General features: G+C 38.7%; 1 protein-coding gene across 1 annotated transcript; it reads left to right on the top strand.

The window, feature by feature from the left end:
* Positions 1-14,605: 14,605 nt before the first annotated feature.
* LOC141601989 (uncharacterized) lies at positions 14,606-15,061 on the top strand. The gene has a single exon (XM_074422297.1). The coding sequence runs from the start codon at positions 14,606-14,608 to the stop codon at positions 15,059-15,061; it is 456 nt and encodes a 151-aa protein (XP_074278398.1).
* Positions 15,062-18,525: the final 3,464 nt, after the last annotated feature.

Raw genomic sequence — 18,525 nt, 5'->3', positions numbered from 1 at the left:
CATAAATAATTTACCTAGGACAAACCATAAGGAATTTGACTACGAGATTTTATATGCATAAACTAGACATCAAATAAACAACACTCTCTTTTCAAACTTTTCGAAGAAGACGACTTTAAAATAGTATAAACAATGGAATGAAATCGACTTACAAACTGGGAAATCGAATTAGGTTGAAATCGATGAGAAATCTTCAATTAATTGAAAGGCTCGACAATTGTTCTTCCTCTCCCTCTCTCTAGGTTTAGAAATGGTTTTATGAATGATAAAATGAAATTAGAAATGACCCAACTGTTAAAAATAAAATCCTTTGCCAAAACATAAAAGAAACCGTCAACCCGCTGAACCGGTTTACTCGGTCAAGTGCACTCGGCCGAGTAACACACACTCGACCGAGTACCAACCAAGTACTCGACCGAGTACTCCAACTAAAATACGGAGTATTACAATGTAAATGGGTGATATGATTCTTGACCCAAAAGAAAAAATGTGATGTAACCCGACTCAACATATACGATATAAACCCGACTTAATAACATTCACGATATTACGATGCAACCAATATAAAATGTATAATAACTAATATATAATAATATCCATTTACTCGATTATATAAAATATGGGGTATTACAGCTAGATACTCTCGTAGCCTAGCACCATCAAGCTCTCCAAGAACCCGATCCGTCGTTCAGCCGCAAGTTCAAGCGGTGATGCCTGGTGCTACAACTCTTCGTGACACGAACGCCCGTCTCAAAGGGATAGCGGCTCACGACGACTCCCCAGCGCCACCCATGATTATCACGGCTAAACAACCCATAGCTCTGAGTCTAGCCGGGTTAGATACTGTGATTAAAACCTTGTAGAGAGCCCGGGTCATTCTCTCGACACTCCGACGAGAGGAGAACGTTGAACTGAGTCCAAGAGAGATGAAGAGTAACAAGCGTCACGAGTTGAACTACGTTGACATAGTGCGAGAGTGAGTCAACCGCATTAGCATACAACCATAACACTCCCCCAAGGAGCACTTCCAAATAAAGCCAACCTCATGAAAAAACAAAATCTTTATTTTCTCGCTTGACTGAGAAAGGCAAGAGGAAGGTGACCATACAGCAACCCCAGATGTGGTCGACGAGACTTGATCATCCTCCCAAGCTAAACTTACCGGATGGAAAAATCCGAAGGACAAAAGTCCCCAATATGAAGATGCCAACCGTCCAGTTTGATGGAACGACATATCGAGATGATCACTTTGAAGTGTACGAAAACCACATGGAGATGTGGGATGCAGGCGACACTATATGGTATAAGGCTTTCTGGTAAGCCTGGTTAGGCTCGCAAAGTCATGATTTAGAAGCTTGTCGGATGAATCGATCAGGTGATATGAAGGCTTGTACCAACACTTCAGAGACTAGTATGCTGGCAACAGGAAGCGTGAGGGACAACGGTCGAGCTGCTTTCCCTTAAGCATTCGGACGGAGAACGAATCAAGGAATACATCCATCATTTCGACTTCGAAAGTCAGTAAATCAAAGGCCTTGATAGCAAAATGGTCGTCTTTGCCTTAGCCCACGAGTTACGGGACGGAGCCCTGAAAACTCTAATGCTTAGAAGGCCACCGAAAGGCCTCGTAGAGGTTCTGGAGATGGCCAACCGCTATATAAGGGAGGAGGACTATCACAAAAAGTTCGCACCGGTCGACACTTCCCCAACGCGAGGAAGGAACTCGGCCAAAGCGTCATCTCCTCGACATAAAAAGGAAGACTTATCCCCTTCACGAAAGAGAGGCGGAAAGAGTGTTAAAGAAAGATTGGGGCAGAGGAATAAGGACAAAGATCCTTTCCCTCAGTACAAACACTACACCTCGTTAAACAGGAGGATGTCGGAAGTGTATTCACTGGATAAGGATTACGAGAAGTAGAGAAAACCACCGAAGATAAAGAAGGAGGGTGACACAAGTAAATATTGCGACTATCAGAAAGAAAACGACCACAACACCGACGATTGTCTGTGGACTATGCCGCATGCGCCGCGTGGATCCGCGCATTTTGAGATTGAGGCGGTGACACTTCTCCCACGGAACTTTGGTGAATCAAAGCACGTCATGGGCCGTTGCTGATTTGAAAGGCATTGAAATCGGTGAATGGTTTGAATAAGCCGCATTTGTGGAGTCGCCACCAATTTTTATGGAAAATTGGAACCGTTCGAATACTTCATGATATGCCAAGACAAAAATTAGTGACATGAACACTAATAAATTCATTACCCTTAGCATTCTATGTCTAGAATGACTCTCGTGATGCCAATGAACACAGATGCTCACAGAGATCTTGAGTAAGGCGTGAGGGTACGTATTACGAAGCTCTTTAATCAAACACCTACTCTCGCCCGTCTCGATAGCGACCTCTACTAAAGATCAGGAAAGTAATTTATACTCGATATGTTGTTGATTATATGCATGCGCTACAACATCCACAGATTAGACCTAGCATGTGAAAATTTGACTCAGTCTGTTTGACATACAATTTTAGCATACAATTGGGGTCGAACTTAGAATTAGATTCATTATACGTGAATTAACAAGTAAATAAATCATACAAGATACAATCGATATAAATAAATTACAAAGGGACATTGAATTTACGTTATAAACATGCTAAAAAAGAACTTAAAAAAAAAAGAAAATAAATAAAGAAAACAAATAAAATGAAAGTGAATAAATTGAAAATTGAAAATTGAAATATGAAAATATGTCGAATTAAGGTGATAATACAGATAATAGTTGATTAGAAGCCTAATTAGAAAGCCTACGTCAAAACGAGATGAGATCAAAGGCAGAAACCAACCGAGAACAGACACAGCATCTGCTGCATCCTCAGCAAGGGATGCATCAATTCATGCGTCTGTTCTTGAGTTGGGTTCTGACTGTGAAAGTCAGACCCGCGGTTTAGTTATTGCTCGTTGGTTAATTTACATTGTTTATTGATATACAACTTAAGAGGAAGTCATTTAGCATGTTACATGTACTAAAAATCATCATAAATCAGATTAAAATAGTTTATACCGAATTATTACAATAGCCTACACAACTTACGAAGTCGGGATGGATTTTTATACACAAAACTCGAATTGAATGGTTGAAACGAAAATTAAAACGAAGTTTGGAAAATAAAGAATTAAAACTGAAATCAAAATGAAAACAATGCACAAAAGACGAATTCAAGGGACTTGATATAGATGAACCGAGTGTCTTAAATCCGGATTTGAATTTATGACGAAAACCCGCAAATAATGACTAGAAGGGATTTAAGTCAAAAATATTTGATGAAAGCAAATTATCAAACTGGAAATATGAATGTTTGGAGAAAAGAAATAAAAACGAATAAAAGATGAACAACAGAGAACACGAGGAAGAAGAAGGAGAGAAACAACGGCTAAGAAACCTCTAGAAGAGGCGCAGCAGATGCTGCGACCCTTCCAGAAGGCGCAATAGCTTTTGCGTTCCTTCTCGACAGTGTCTTGCTGCTGTTTTGTCAAAAAGGTTTAAAAAAGTTATTTTAAAGACGGTTTTGAGCATGCTTATAATTTAAATTCTTACAAAAATTATAATACAGAAATAAAACAAGACTAAGGTGGGAGTTTACACCCTTAGACTTACATGTTTAATGAAGCGAGTTTAACTAAGTTGTCATTTTAGTGGTTGCACGACTCGATGTAAACAAAGGTGCCCTTGAAAAAGGATTAGTAACAAATTGATTTAGATTATTTAAGATTGATTATGGCGGAGTTGGTCAAATTAGTCAAATTAGTCGGTCATGCAAGGAGACTGGAAATGAATGATCATGGCTCGTAGGATCCTTTGTTTTACATGAATAAAAGTTCAATGAAAGATCATTTGAACATTGAAAATCTTACTCTTAATGATAAGATGAGAAATCCCATTCCTTACACGTGTTAAGAAAGTAATAAGAATGAAATATCGTCCTGCAAATGAACGAATATCCAATTTTAGAAAATAAAAGATTATTTGATTAACTAACGAAAGATCGTAAAATGTCATTCTCTTGTTTTGCAAGGCTTGGGTTTACTCCAACATTGCTGGTTTCGCCCCTACGAGAGTGGAAGATAGAGCCAGGGAGTGCCCTATGGTGAGATAGAAGATCATTTGTTGGTAGAAAATTCAGCGGTCTTCTTACGACACTTATAGGAGGAGCGTGAATGCACTGAAGCTAGACAGCGTGAGTAACCCTCCTTCATTTCTTGCTAGTCATTTACCATTTCCTTACATTTGAAAATATCTCTTGTACTAACCCTTATTTAGAGGACATCGTTTCCCTAAGAGGCTTGCACGGAGGCACAGGCCTTTGTGGCTGACGTACTCAAGCCCAGAAGCTCAAGTAGGCTACTCCTTGCGACACCCATGAGGCTTGTTTGGTACTTGGGTAAGCGTCTGGCTAGACAGTGTCTCCGTGGCACCTTTGTGGTTCCCATCGACCCTCTAGAGACGATGTTCAGGGAGCCTTCTGATTATGATAAAGTGGCTGAATTAGGTGGGTCGAGTGGTGATGCCCTGTTCCTTCCCGACCAGGAGTACTCGCAGTTCGCGCAGAGACAGCTGGCTTACTGGCCAATCATGGTGAGCATTTCCCCATTTGTTGAATCATTTCTCCGTTTATGATACGGTAGAAGCTGATGAACCTTTGAAACTTGGCAGGAGATCAACGTGACGGGCATCGAGCCCCCAGCTTTCCCTGAGACTTTTGAGTACGCGGGGCCAGCTGGTACGACGGTGCTCACAGAGGTGCCATCCTTCCCTGAGGCGGTGACAGAGGCTGGACTTAATGAGTGGCAGCACTTCGTAAGGAGGGTAATTAAGCCTCTATTTTAAACTTGTTTTTCTTCCTTTTGAATGTAAACATGTATATAATTTACTTGAAATGTGGGTAGCGTCTCCGAGACACGTCGAGTTGTGGCAGATGGCGAACTGGCTGCGCGCGACAACCGCGGAGGCTCTTTCTAGTGGCCCTGATGGAGAGGTGTGAACCTTTCCCTATTTGATATAAATTTGTATTTCATTTAGCCCTTTTCATTTTGATTTATCCATTTATCATTGACTTGCAGCGCGAGCGCGAGCAGGAGGCAGAGTTGGCGCGGTCACGGGAGGAGACGGCCCGTCTGGAGAGAGAGCTTGAGGTTAGAGATGCTGACATCGCCATCTTGGAGGCGAGGATCACTTACTACTGAGAGCATCTGGCATTTGAGTGTAGTCGTCGCTAGTCTTGACTTATACGTTTGAGTTACATTTGATTTTTTATTCTCGGGCACGAGCTCGAGTCTTCTCGTGTATATATATTTTGTTATGTATTTAAAAAAGGTCTGCACGCCTTTTGCTGCTGCTGGGTGTAAATGGGCATTTTCACCTACAGGTTAGCTTAAAAAAACAAGTTTGGCATAGGCAATATTTCAACCGTTATACTGCCGTTTGTTTTACATTGTTATCAAATCATTTGCACAATCATTATATACTTCATACATTCGAACTTAACTCATAAGTCACGAATTAGAAGTACATTACTATCTTCGAGAAATTTGAAAAACGGTACATACTCAATTCCCCCCCCCTCCCCCTGTGGGGTAATATCCGTATAAAACCCTTCAATTTTAGGGCTATAATGCAAAATTTAACATGTGATTATTGTCATAAAACAAAAATACAAGAGAAAACGATAAAGCACAAGAATTAACCTCGGGTCCTTGAGAATTTGGTCTAAGATAGAAATCAACGTAGATTTCCTCCTAATTGTTGCACCCAAGACCGTCTGAGACTATGCCCCTTGTGCTAGAAATACTCTCTAATTGACTTGCAATATTGAGAGAGTTGTTGTGAGTTTTTCGGATGTGAGATCTAGAAATTTCAGAGAAAATTGCTCTGAAACCCTAATATTTTTGCAAATGAATGATTAGGTTACAAAAGGAGAGAAAGCTCTCCTTTTGTTCTCCTTGGTTCGGCCAAACCGAGAGCCTCATGGGGAAGTGGGCTTTCACTTCCTCTTTATTTTAACTCGTGGTCCGACTCGAAAATGCTAAATGTATATGACGCGATTTTATTATAAATCGTCATCGGTTATCGGTTATTAAGATATCGTCTAGCAACATGAATTAGTCGATATAATAATACATATCCGATAATGACAATATTGTATAATTAATTTATTCAATATACATTAATCAAATATAATCGTTTATATTTAATTTACGAATTAACTGTTTAATTCGCCTTAGCCATTATTATTTAATCCGTATTAAATAAAATATCTCAACATCGCGTTTGACTAATTATTAGTCAATAACTCCGACTAACTGTTTAGTCAAATTAGGCATCAACATGACTGTATTTTCATACCGTCACATCTCTCAAACGTATCCTATAGGTGTGACTTTTAGGGACCAGTTGATCACCGCCATCTGCATGACAATAACGTCAAACTTATCTAGCAAGCCAACCGTTATTGATAAACGTGGACCAACTGATAATAATACAAAAGTATACCCTTTGATCCTTTTAGAGATTTAAATGTTATTGCACTAACTGTAGAGGACACCAGCCCCAACAAGCTCCCACTTGTCCGTACAAGTGTATGTGCAATAACGTTATCCGCACTAACTGGAGGACACGGCTCCAACAAACTCCCACTTGTCCGTACAAGTGTATGTGCGATAACCGATTCTCATATTCATTTAAAATTTCTCCCACTCAATGTAAAACAATTTGCAGATCCGGATCCGCAAAGGTCGTATTTTACAATCGATCTGTATCAAGAGTGGTTTCCCCGACTAGAGAGTAACTCAACTGATAAAACGAATTCATATTCGAGCATGGCCATGCATTTCGATTCTGACTCCTCGAGTGGCCCTGAGAAATATCGAGTACCTGATAAAGGCTGAATATTTCCTTCAACTCGACTCCTTCCGATCTAAGCACAGCATGAAATGACCCAGAAAAAATCTACTTGGCCCCCTGTTACGGATGACCGTGAGAAAGAAACCAAAGTCACCCAAAATCTGCCTTAGTCTCAAGAGACAGTCGATAGTCAAAAGAATCGACTCTTAGGATCACCATGGAGGTCCTATCCACGACCTGGCACCGAATGTTATAAAACATTTAGGACTCCACGTCGATGTCACAATTGTGTCCTACGAGATATCCGTATAAGTCGCCTCTGTGATTGGTCAGTCAACCTTTTGACTTATGGCTCGTTGAACCCATCATCAACCAACGTCACAAAATAATTGCCAGAGTTATCAGCTCACGTGGGCAATTAAGGACCAAAAATATAATGTTTGTTCAGTTCACTTTGTGGTGTTCAAAATTGTCGTACAAATCCACATGAAACACAGAATATATAAATATCAAAACGATGATGTCGTATAGAGTACAAAAGAGAATGAATCTAATCCATAAAAGAGTACTACAACTCAGGAACACGTTTAATTCCCATGTAATTAACATGCCCTTCATACTTATCTTGTCGTAATGGTTTAGTGAGAGGATATGCTATGTTATCATCTGTAGCAATCTTTTCTATCACTACTTCCTTTTGCTCCACGTAATCTCGGATTAGATGAGCTTTCCGTTGTACATGTCTAGATTTGTTGCTAGACTTAGGCTCCTTAGTTTGGAAGATGGCACCTCTATTGTCGCAATAGATGGTGATCGGGTCATTCGAACTAGGCACTACGGATAGTCCTTGTAAGAATTGAAGCATCCATATCGCTTCCTTTGCAGCTTCAGACGCGGCATAGTACTCGGACTCGATCGTAGAATCTCTTTGTAACACTTTGTTTGGAACTCTTCCACCCGCAGCGCCATTAAGAGTAAAAACGAATCCAGACTGAGATTTTGAGTCATCTCGATCCGTTTGGAAGCTAGCATCTGCGTAACCGGTTGCTTATAGCTTTTGATCGCCTCCATAACTCAATGCCCAATCTTTAGTCCTCCGTAGGTACTTAAGAATGTTCTTGACATCCATCCAATGTGATTCACCTGGATGCTGTTGGAATCGACTTGTCATACTCAATGCATATGCCACGTCCGGACGTGTGCATATCATGGCATACATGATTGATCCTATAGCCGAGGCATAAGGAATCCGTGTCATGCGCTCTTTCTCTTCCGGTGTCTCTGGTGCCTGAGACTTGCTCAAATGCACCCCTGGAGCCATAGGAAGAAACCCCTTTTTGGAGTTGGTCATGCTGAATCTTTCTAGGATCTTGTCTATGTAAGACTCCTGACTGAGAGATAACATCCGACGCGATCTATCTCGATAGATACGGATGCCCAAAATTCTTTGTGCCTCACCCAGATCTTTCATCTGGAAATGGTTCTTCAACCATACTTTTACCGAAGTTAAGAGAGGTATGTCATTCCCAATCAGGAGTATGTCATCGACATACAATATTAGGAAGACAATCTTGCTCCCACTCGACTTGATATATAGACATGGTTCCTCGACCGATCGAGTAAATCCATTTTCTTTTATCACTTGGTCGAAACGATGATTCCAACTCCTAGAAGCTTGCTTAAGTCCATAAATGGAACGCTTAAGCTTGCATACTTTCTTAGGATGTTCAGGATCGATGAAACCTTCGGGTTGTACCATGTACAACTCTTCCTCCAAAAAACCGTTTAAGAAGGCGGTTTTCACATCCATCTGCCAAATTTCATAGTCATGAAAAGCGGCAATCGCTAAGATAATCCGAATGGAACGCAGCATGACTGCGGGTGCAAATATTTCATCGTAGTGCAAACCTGGCACTTGGGTGAAACCTTTAGCAACTAGTCGTGCTTTATAGATATCTTGTTGACCTTCCACAGAATGCTTTATCTTGTAAAGCCATTTGCATTGAAGGGGACGAACCTTAGCAGGTAAGTCAACAAGATCCCATACGTTGTTCTCATACATGGAGTCCATCTCGGATTGCATGGCCTCAAGCCATAGCTTTGAGTCAGAAATGGTCATGGCACCTTTATAGGTTGCGGGTTCACTACTCGTTAAGAGTAGAATGTCATCTATGTCATGTTCCTCGACCATACCAATGTATCTGTCCGGAGGAATAGAGACTCTTCCCGACCTCCTAGGTTCCTCAGAAATATTAACCGCAGCCGGGATTGAAGGAATTGGTTCCTCCAATGGTTGCTCGGTATTTGGTTCTGGAATCTCCGACAGTTCGAAGGTTCTATCACTCTTTGCATTCTCGAGAAATTCCTTCTCTAAGAATGTCGCACTAGCCGCAACAAATACACGTTGTTCGGTTGGCGAATAAAAGTAATGACCAAGTGTTCCTTTAGGATAACCTATAAAGAATGTCTTGACCGATCGCGGGCCGAGCTTATCCTCGTGTCTCCACTTGACATAAGCCTCGCAGCCCCAAACCCGTATAAAGGACAAGTTAGGGACCGTTCCCTTCCATAGTTCATATGGAGTCTTGTCAACAGCTTTAGACGGACTTCGGTTAAGTATTAGAGCAGCTGACAGAAGAGCATAACCCCACAATGAGTCAGGCAACACGGTGTGACTCATCATGGATCGAACCATATCAAGTAGTGTTCGATTTCTCCGTTCGGACACACCATTCAACCGAGGTGTTCCAGGTGGAGTTAACTGTAAGGCAATCCTACAGTCTTTGAGGTGTTGATCAAACTCGTGAGAAAGATACTCGCCACCACGGTCTGATCGCAGTGCTTTAATCTTTCTACCCAGTAGGTTCTGTACCCGATTCTGGTATTCCTTGAATTTCTCAAAGGATTCACTTTTTTGCTTCATTAAGTAGACATAGCCATATCTACTTAAATCGTCCGTGAAAGTGATGAAATACCTATAGCCTTCTCGTGCGGTGATTGACATAGGTCCACACACATCCGTATGTATGAGTCCTAATAGGTCAGCAGCGCGCATTCCAACACCTTTGAAGGAAATTCGAGTCATCTTACCAATGAGACATGATTCACACGTGCCAAATGATTGAAAATCAAAGGCCGAGATAGCTCCATTCTTTATGAGCTGTTTTACGCGTTTCTCATTAATGTGTCCCATACGGCAGTGCCATAGATACGTTTGATCTTTGTCACCCACCTTTAACTTCTTATTCATTACGTGTAATATTTCGGTGGTCTGATCTAAAACATAAATTCCGTTCATGGAGACTGCCTTACCATAAATCATATCGTGTAATGAGAAAACGCAAGTATTATTCTCTATTACAAATGAAAAACCAAGTTTGTCAAGTGCAGAAACTGAAATAATGTTTTTAGAAAGACTGGGTACATAATAGCAGTTATATAAAAATAACTCAAATCCGCTAGGAAGTGGATCACATATGTTCCCCTCGAGACGGCAGCCACTCGTGCTCCATTCCCGACACGCAGGTCCACCTCACCCTTTACGAGGGGTTCGATGTTTCGGAGCCCCTGTACATGATTACACAGATGAGAACCACAACCAGTATCTAGTACCCAAGTTCCATAACTTGCGTGGTTAATCTCAATAATATGAATAAAAGTAGAAGAGGAAGAAGACATACCAACAGGTTTAACGCGACCTGCTTTTATGTCCTCATGGTAAACATGACATGTACGCCTCCAATGCCCAGTCTTGTGGCAGTGATGGCATTCCATGTTTTCGGTCTTGCTCTTTGTCGCGCCTGATGAGTTGCTTGCCTCACCAGGCCCACTCTTACCTGATCCCGACTTCTTAAACTTCGGTTTACCTACCGCTAGGTCTGCCCGAGCTTTGCCCTTACCCTTGCCCTTGTTTGACACAACGAGAACATCCTGTTTCAAGCTCCCACTGAACTTCATATCCTTCTCGGTCTGTACGAGAAGGGAGTGTAGTTCATGAGGACTTTTCTTCAAATCATTCATATAGTAATTCGCTCTAAAGAGCGCAAAACCATCGTGGAGTGAATGAAGCATGCGGTCAATCACGATGTTCTCGCTGATTTTACAATCAAGCGCCTCCAGTCTCTCGACATTCTCAATCATGTTGAGAATGTGTGGGCTAACCGGTTGGCGTTTCTGGAGTCTTGCATCAAAGAAGCGAGTGGTATGCTCATAGGTCACGATTCTCGGTGCTTTCGAGAATTCCTTAGTGAGCGTGGTGAAAATCTTGTTTGCACCTTGGGCTATGAAGCGTTTCTGCAAATTGGATTACATTGCAAAAATGAGTACGTTTTTAATCGCACCCACTTCCATGACGAAATCGTTATACTTGGCAATCTCGTTAGCTCCGGCCGTGGGACCCGGGTTTGACGGGATGGGCTCTGTCGGAATTTGAGCTTCCGTCACCGCGGGCAAAGATTCCGTAATGCGCCTCCCATCCGCGAAGTTTGATCCATCATTCTTCAATCGAGTGGACTGATTCATCTGATTCATGAAGATCCGAAGCCCGGACTCACGGTCCAATGTGGCACTTGGCATTGGGTCGTCAGCACGGCCAGCCATTTTGTTATTAGCAGTTTAAGTGATCATGATCTACACTGAAAAAGAAAGGAAAAACAAAACGAAATAAGCAACTCATCGAGGTGATTTAACTCTATTTAAAATTCATTTTAATCGTGTAGACTCAATGCACTTGCATAATTGATCTCCCTCAAGAATAATACAAGTGATCCCAAGACTCAATTTTCGTAAATTGATAAGCCAACTGTTTAGCTAGTTCTATCGTTAGAACTCTTGGTCGATAGATTTCCGTAAATCCTATCTATAGTCCACCATAATCACAGGATCGTACGAGTGACCATAGTGTTGAGATAAAATAGGTCAATCAGTTCCAACTTACCCGACGTAGAAGGGGTCATATTATGCCTACCGACGAAGAAGGGATTCATTGGAGTTTGACCTATAAAGATTGTTCTCAATTTTTGTTTATACGAGGAAGATCTCATCAACTTAGTTTTAATTCATTTTAAGTGAACGAAAAACTAGCATTACGTGAATGAATTAACTTAGGTGATGGCTTAAATAAAAACATGTGATATCTGTATATCAAAGAAAATTAACGCGTGACCTCTATATGAGTCAGTTTTCATGCAATAAATAGGTGGTTTGGTTTTAGGCGGAAAATGATGCAATCTATCGTTACGATAAAATAAATAAAAGAATGCAAAACGTAAATAAAAATTCCTAGTGTGGCCTATCCTAGTAAAAAGAACATAATACAACTTTGGAATCCACCGTTGGACCCGAGAAGCTTGTCTTGATGTTCCATCTTTGTCCATGCAAAGGAGTGAGCATCCGGTCTCCATCTTTGGTCTTCTCAAAATTACAATTAAAATTTACAAAATATAAACCTATTTACATTCTAAATAAAAACTGTAATTACAAGGAAAAAACCAAAACGGAGATACAAGATCTCAAAATACAACCAAGACCGTGTTCCATCATTACGGTAACACGTTCTACTAAGGCCACACTAAGTTACAACTGTTTGTAAAAATTAAATACGTAATAAAACATTCAAGGCATTCAAAATAACGATAAATAAAATGCATCAACTAAAATAAAATTTATTCGTGACATAATTCCGTAATTATGTTAAATTTATCCAAACCACCTTTAATGACTAAAATTATGTGATAAAACCGCTTTAATCAACTTAATTTTAATCCATGATAATCCGTTACTTTAAATCGCTTTAAAATAACTAACTGGTACGTGAGTGAACCGTTTCACTATCAAGCGAATGCATAAAATCCGTATTATGCATATGTAATGGCCAAAAGAAAAATTAAACACGAAAAATAAATTTTTCAGCGCTGCCAAAACAAAAAGGACTCGATCGATCGATATCGATCGCGATCGATCGAAAGGTTTGCCAAACATAAAGTGCTCGATCGATCAACTCAAGGTCGATCGAGTACTTTTATTAGAAAGTTGTTCGATCGAGTACGAGGACTTCTCGATCAAACGATTAGGCTTTAAAATTGGTCGATCGAGTATAGCATGTACTCGATCGAGTAAAAACAAGACAGAAAAACACTCGATCAAGTAGTAAACCACTCGATCGAAAGCAAAACGATTCTGAAAATTAAAACCCTCGTGAAAAAGATTTGACAAAGCAAAATCAATGGCAATTTTGACCTAATCCTTATAAAAATTAAATCAACAATTGACAAAACTTTAACATATCGCTATAATGATCGTGTAAAATAGCAATATGCAAAATCAAAACGACAACAATAACCGTGTATACATGGCACGGTTTACAAAAAAAAATAAAACAGCCGTGATACACATATGGCCGCACGGTTTTCTATGCAAAACAAGATCGTTTCAAATCGTTTTATGAAAATCACAAAGAAAAATTTACGTGGCCTCTCTCTGATACCACTTGTGGGGTAATATCCGTATAAAACCCTTAAATTTTAGGACTATAACGCAAAATTTAACATATGATTATTGTCATAAAACAAAAATACAAGAGAAAACGATAAAGCACAAGAATTAACCTCGGGTCCTTGAGAATTCGGCCTAAGATAGAAATCAACGTAGATTTCCTCCTAATAGTTGCACCCAAGACCGTCTGAGACTATGCCCCTTGTGCTAGAAATACTCTCTAATTGACTTGCAATATTGAGAGAGTTGTTGTGAGTTTTTCGGATGTGAGATCTAGAAATTTCAGAGAAAATTGCTCTGAAACCCTAACTTTTTTGCAAATGAATGATTAGGTTACAAAAGGAGAGAAAGCTCTCCTTTTGTTCTCCTTGGTTCGGCCAAACCGAGAGCCTCATGGGGAAGTGGGCTTTCACTTCCTCTTTATTTTAACTCGTGGTCCGACTCGAAAATGCTAAATGTATATGACGCGATTTTATTATAAATCGTCATCGGTTATCGGTTATTAAGATATCGTCTAGCAACATGAATTAGTCGATATAATAATACATGTCCGATAATGACAATATTGTATAATTAATTTATTCAATATACATTAATCAAATATAATCGTTTATATTTAATTTACGAATTAACTGTTTAATTCGCCTTAGCCATTATTATTTAATCCGTATTAAATAAAATATCTCAACATCGCGTTTGACTAATTATTAGTCAATAACTCCGACTAACTGTTTAGTCAAATTAGGCATCAACATGACTGTATTTTCATACCGTCACATCTCTCAAACGTATCCTATAGGTGTGACTTTTAGGGACCAGTTGATCACCGCCATCAGTATGACAATAACGTCAAACTTATCTAGCAAGCCAACCGTTATTGATAAACGTGGACCAACTGATAATAATACAAAAGTATACCCTTTGATCCTTTTAGAGATTTAAATGTTATTGCACTAACTGTAGAGGACACCAGCCCCAACACCCCCCCCCCTTTTAGAGTATATTTGTTGGGCTGTTGAACTCTACAATTGGTATCAGAGCCTTGTGCTCTTGATATTCTAACATCTAGAGAGTCGATCCAATACTCTAGTTACTCGTTTTATTTCTATTTTTTATTTTATCCTTTCAAAATTTTTTCATTGCTTCATCCTGGATTCCAAGGAGACAAAGTATCCTATATTCAATGGTACAAGATACAGTTTATGGAAAAACAAAATGATGAATTTTATAAAAGGCACAGATTATGAGTCCTGGAGAATCATAGTCAAAGGACCTCTTTCCATTACTACTGTCGATGTACTCGGCAATACTAAAGTAAAGGAAGAAGATGACTATGATGCGACTGATTTAGCTAAAGCTCAAAAGTATTCACGTGCAATGTCATTTTTGCAACGTGGAATTACTAAGGAAGAGTTTAGTCGCTTCTCCTCATGCTCTAGTGCAAAACAGATCTTGGATAGTTTGGAATTGGCATATGAAGGAACGTCCCAGGTCAAGAAGTATCGAATAGATTTGTTAACTCAGCAGTACGAGATGTTTCATATGGAAAGAGATGAAAACATCAATGACATGTCTGCCAGATTTTCAAATATAACCAATGAGTTAAAAAATCTAGGAAAATCCTTTGAGGCCGAAGATCTGGGTTCGATAATTTTTGAGAAGCTTAACTGAAAAGTGGCAACCTAAAGTCACTGCTATAGAAGAGGCTAAGGATCTATTTTTGCTTTCTTATGAAAGTTTACTTGGCTCGTTGATAGCTCATGAGTTACAACTCAACAAAAACCATGGCGATATATCCAAGAGAAGGTATAGCCTTACAAGCCGAATCTAGTGATAATTAAGAGGTTGATGAGAATATGGGTTTACTTGTTAGACGCTTTAAAAAGAATTTTCGATTTAATCAAGAAAAGTTTTCAAACAATAAAAGGCAAGCTCCTCCAAAACTAAAATTTTCGAATAAAGGTTTTTTTAAATGTGGGGAATCAAGCCATATGATTAAGGATTGCCCTACGTAGAAGAAGATTAAAAACAAAGACAAACGCGAAAGAACTAAGAACGATTATAAGCAAGCTATGCTCAAATCCTATGGTTGAGGAGATTTGGGGACTTATGATGAAGAAGAAGAAGAATCAGAAGAAGAGCAAGAAGAAAATTTGTGTTTCGGTCTTTACAACGATGAAGCATCGTGTTCTAAATCTCACAAAAAGAAGGACATGTGTTTAACGGCTCACCCAGGACGATCAGATTCAGACTCTGACGATGAAAGTGAGGTAACTTTTGCTCAAATGAAAAATAAAATTTCATAAGTTGTCTAAAGTTAAGATCTTAAATCATTTTGAAGAAGTTTATGAAACTTCCGTTGATCAAGACGATGAATTAAAGGAATTACATGTGTAAATCAACGATATTGCTGAAGAGAATTATCTTCTTAAAGAAAAGGTTAAAAAACTTCTTGCCAAGAAGAAGGAGGGTTCACCAGTAGCTTCAAGACCTAGTCTTGACTCAATTGTTGAACCGGTTTCAAATTTAGAAAGAAAGATAAAATAATTAAATGAACAAGTTTCAAATTTAACTAATGAGCTTATAACTCGGAAACATGATTATGTTGTGATGAAGAATTCCTTAGCTAAAAAAACTATAGAACTTCGGTCAAAATTAGATAAGATTAAGGATGTCCCTATTAAAACAGTTGAAGCATGTTCTAATTGTGAAAAGTTGACTAAAGAAAAGGAAAACCTTAATGCTCATTTGAAAGAATCCTTTAATATTAGTCAAAATTGGAAGGCAAGTGAAACTGTCTTAAATTTTCTTAATAAAAAAATTGAAAGACACTTCAATAGGTCTAGGATATCAGACAAAGTGTCGTCAAGAATATGTTAAGGAAAATAATAAGCCTTCTGATCATGATTTTCGCAAAAGAGAATATGTAGGTTTACCTGAATATACTGTTTGTAATTTTTGTGATAAGACAGGTCATATTTTTTATTCTTGTGACAAAAGAAAAGCATATATAAATAAAAATAAAAACCATGTTAAATATGCTAAACCTAATCATACGAAGAGCCAACAAAATAGAAAACAAACAAAACCACAAACGAAAAAGGATAATAATAATAAACTCGTTAGAAATAGGACTTATGTTAATCACAAGCAAGGTACTAAAAGCTCTCATAAATCTAATAAGAAATATGTGATTAAACAAATGTGGATTCGCAAGGATTTACTTCCTGATATTAACGAAAGAGGACCCAACTTTGTTTAGGTACCTAAAACAAACAAGTAAATCTTTTGCAGGTCAAGGCGAATAGAAGCAATCAATGGTATCTCGATAGTGGTTGTTCGAGACATATGATTGGAGATAAATTAAAGTTTCTCTCGCTGGAGGCCTATAATGGTGGTAGTGCGACCTTTGGAGATAACAAGAAAGGAAAGATTGTTGGTATTGGCAAAATATGTATCTCCAAGTCACATTCCATTGATAATATGCTATATGTTGTGACAAAAGAGAAGACATAATCTCATAAGTATATCATAGTTGTGTGATCGTGAGAATAAGGTTCTATTTCACTCTAATACGTGTCGTATTATTCATGAAGGATCTAGCAATATCATATTAGAAGGTGAAATAAAGAATAACATTTACATTGGTGATAATAATTCTATTTTATCTGCCTCTCTAACATGTATGAGTGCCGTTATAAATGATCCAACTATATAGCATAAACGATTTGGTCATATAAGCTCTTATAGTCTAAATAAATTGAAAAAGATGGACTTTGTTGACGGACTTCCTTCTGTAATATTTGATACTCACAAACTTTGTGATATATGTGTTCGTTGTAAGCATGTTCGATCATCCTTCAAGCTGAAAAAGGTTGTAAGTACTTCTAAACCCTTACAATTAGTTCATATGGATCTATGTGGACCTATGAAGGTAAGTAGTAGAGCTGGTTATAGATACGTGTTTGTCCTAATAAATGATTATTCAAGATTTGTTTGGCCTATATTTTTAACCTCTAACCATCAAACTTTTGAGGAGTTTGAATGTTTAATGAAATTGGCTCAAAAAAATATTGTCATAATCTAAAATCTATTAGAACGGATCATGGCTCGGAATTTGACAATCAAGTCTTCATTAGGTTTTGTAGAGAAAATGAAGTGGATCATAATTTCTCCGCTCCACGAACTCCACAACAAAGTGGAGTCGTTGAAGGAATGAATAGAACTCTTGAGAATATGTCACACACAATGTTACTTTGTAGTGGTCTACCTAGAAACTTCTGGGCAGAAGCTGTAAATACATACAATATGTTATATTCATAACCGTGCTATGATTAGACCAATCATAAAGAAAAGCCCATACGAGCTATTACGAGGAAGAAAACCAAATATTGCACACCTAAGATGTTTTGGCAGAAAATGTTTTATACATAATAATGGCAAAAACAGATTAGGTAAATTTGATCCTCGTAGTGACGAAGGAGTTTTCTTAGGTTATTCTACTCATAGCCAGACTTATAGAGTATATAATAAAAGAACATTATGCGTAGAAGAGAGTATTCATGTTATTTTTGACGAATCTGATATACTTGTTCAATATGAACAGGAGGAACTTGAAGATGACATTGATCTTGATTTTTGGCTTACTCATAAGGCTTCTCCCGAGCTAGGAGAAAATGAAAATCAAGATATTAATGGAACAAATGCCGAGAACACCCACAAAGCAAAGAAAGTCAGAAATCAAGAAAGGACTAATGTTGATTCATTTATATCTTCTAAATCTAAAGAATCTCCTAAAGATTCTCTAGGACATGAAGCTATTGGTAAATCAACACAAAATCCTAGCTTGAATTCAGGGGAACTCCAGAGGATACGGTTACCTCGGATAAGGATACCGTTACCTCAGACGAGGGTAACATTATCTTAACTCAGGGTAATGTTTCCTCGGACCTGGATGTCAGCAACATTCCATCTTCGTCTAAGAAAAGGAAATATAGGAGCGGACATCCAGAAAGCACGATCATTAGTGATCCAAATGTTGGAGTACAAACACGTAAGTCTGTTAGAAATAATATGTGTGTCTTAAACTCATTCCTCTCAATGATTGAACCTGAAAACATCAAGGTTGCACTAAC

This window comes from Silene latifolia, chromosome 9 (genome assembly GCF_048544455.1).
Source record: "Silene latifolia isolate original U9 population chromosome 9, ASM4854445v1, whole genome shotgun sequence".
NCBI lineage: Eukaryota > Viridiplantae > Streptophyta > Magnoliopsida > Caryophyllales > Caryophyllaceae > Silene > Silene latifolia.
The sequence above is the reverse complement of the archived record's forward strand: the minus strand, read 5'-3'. Positions and strand labels throughout refer to the sequence as shown.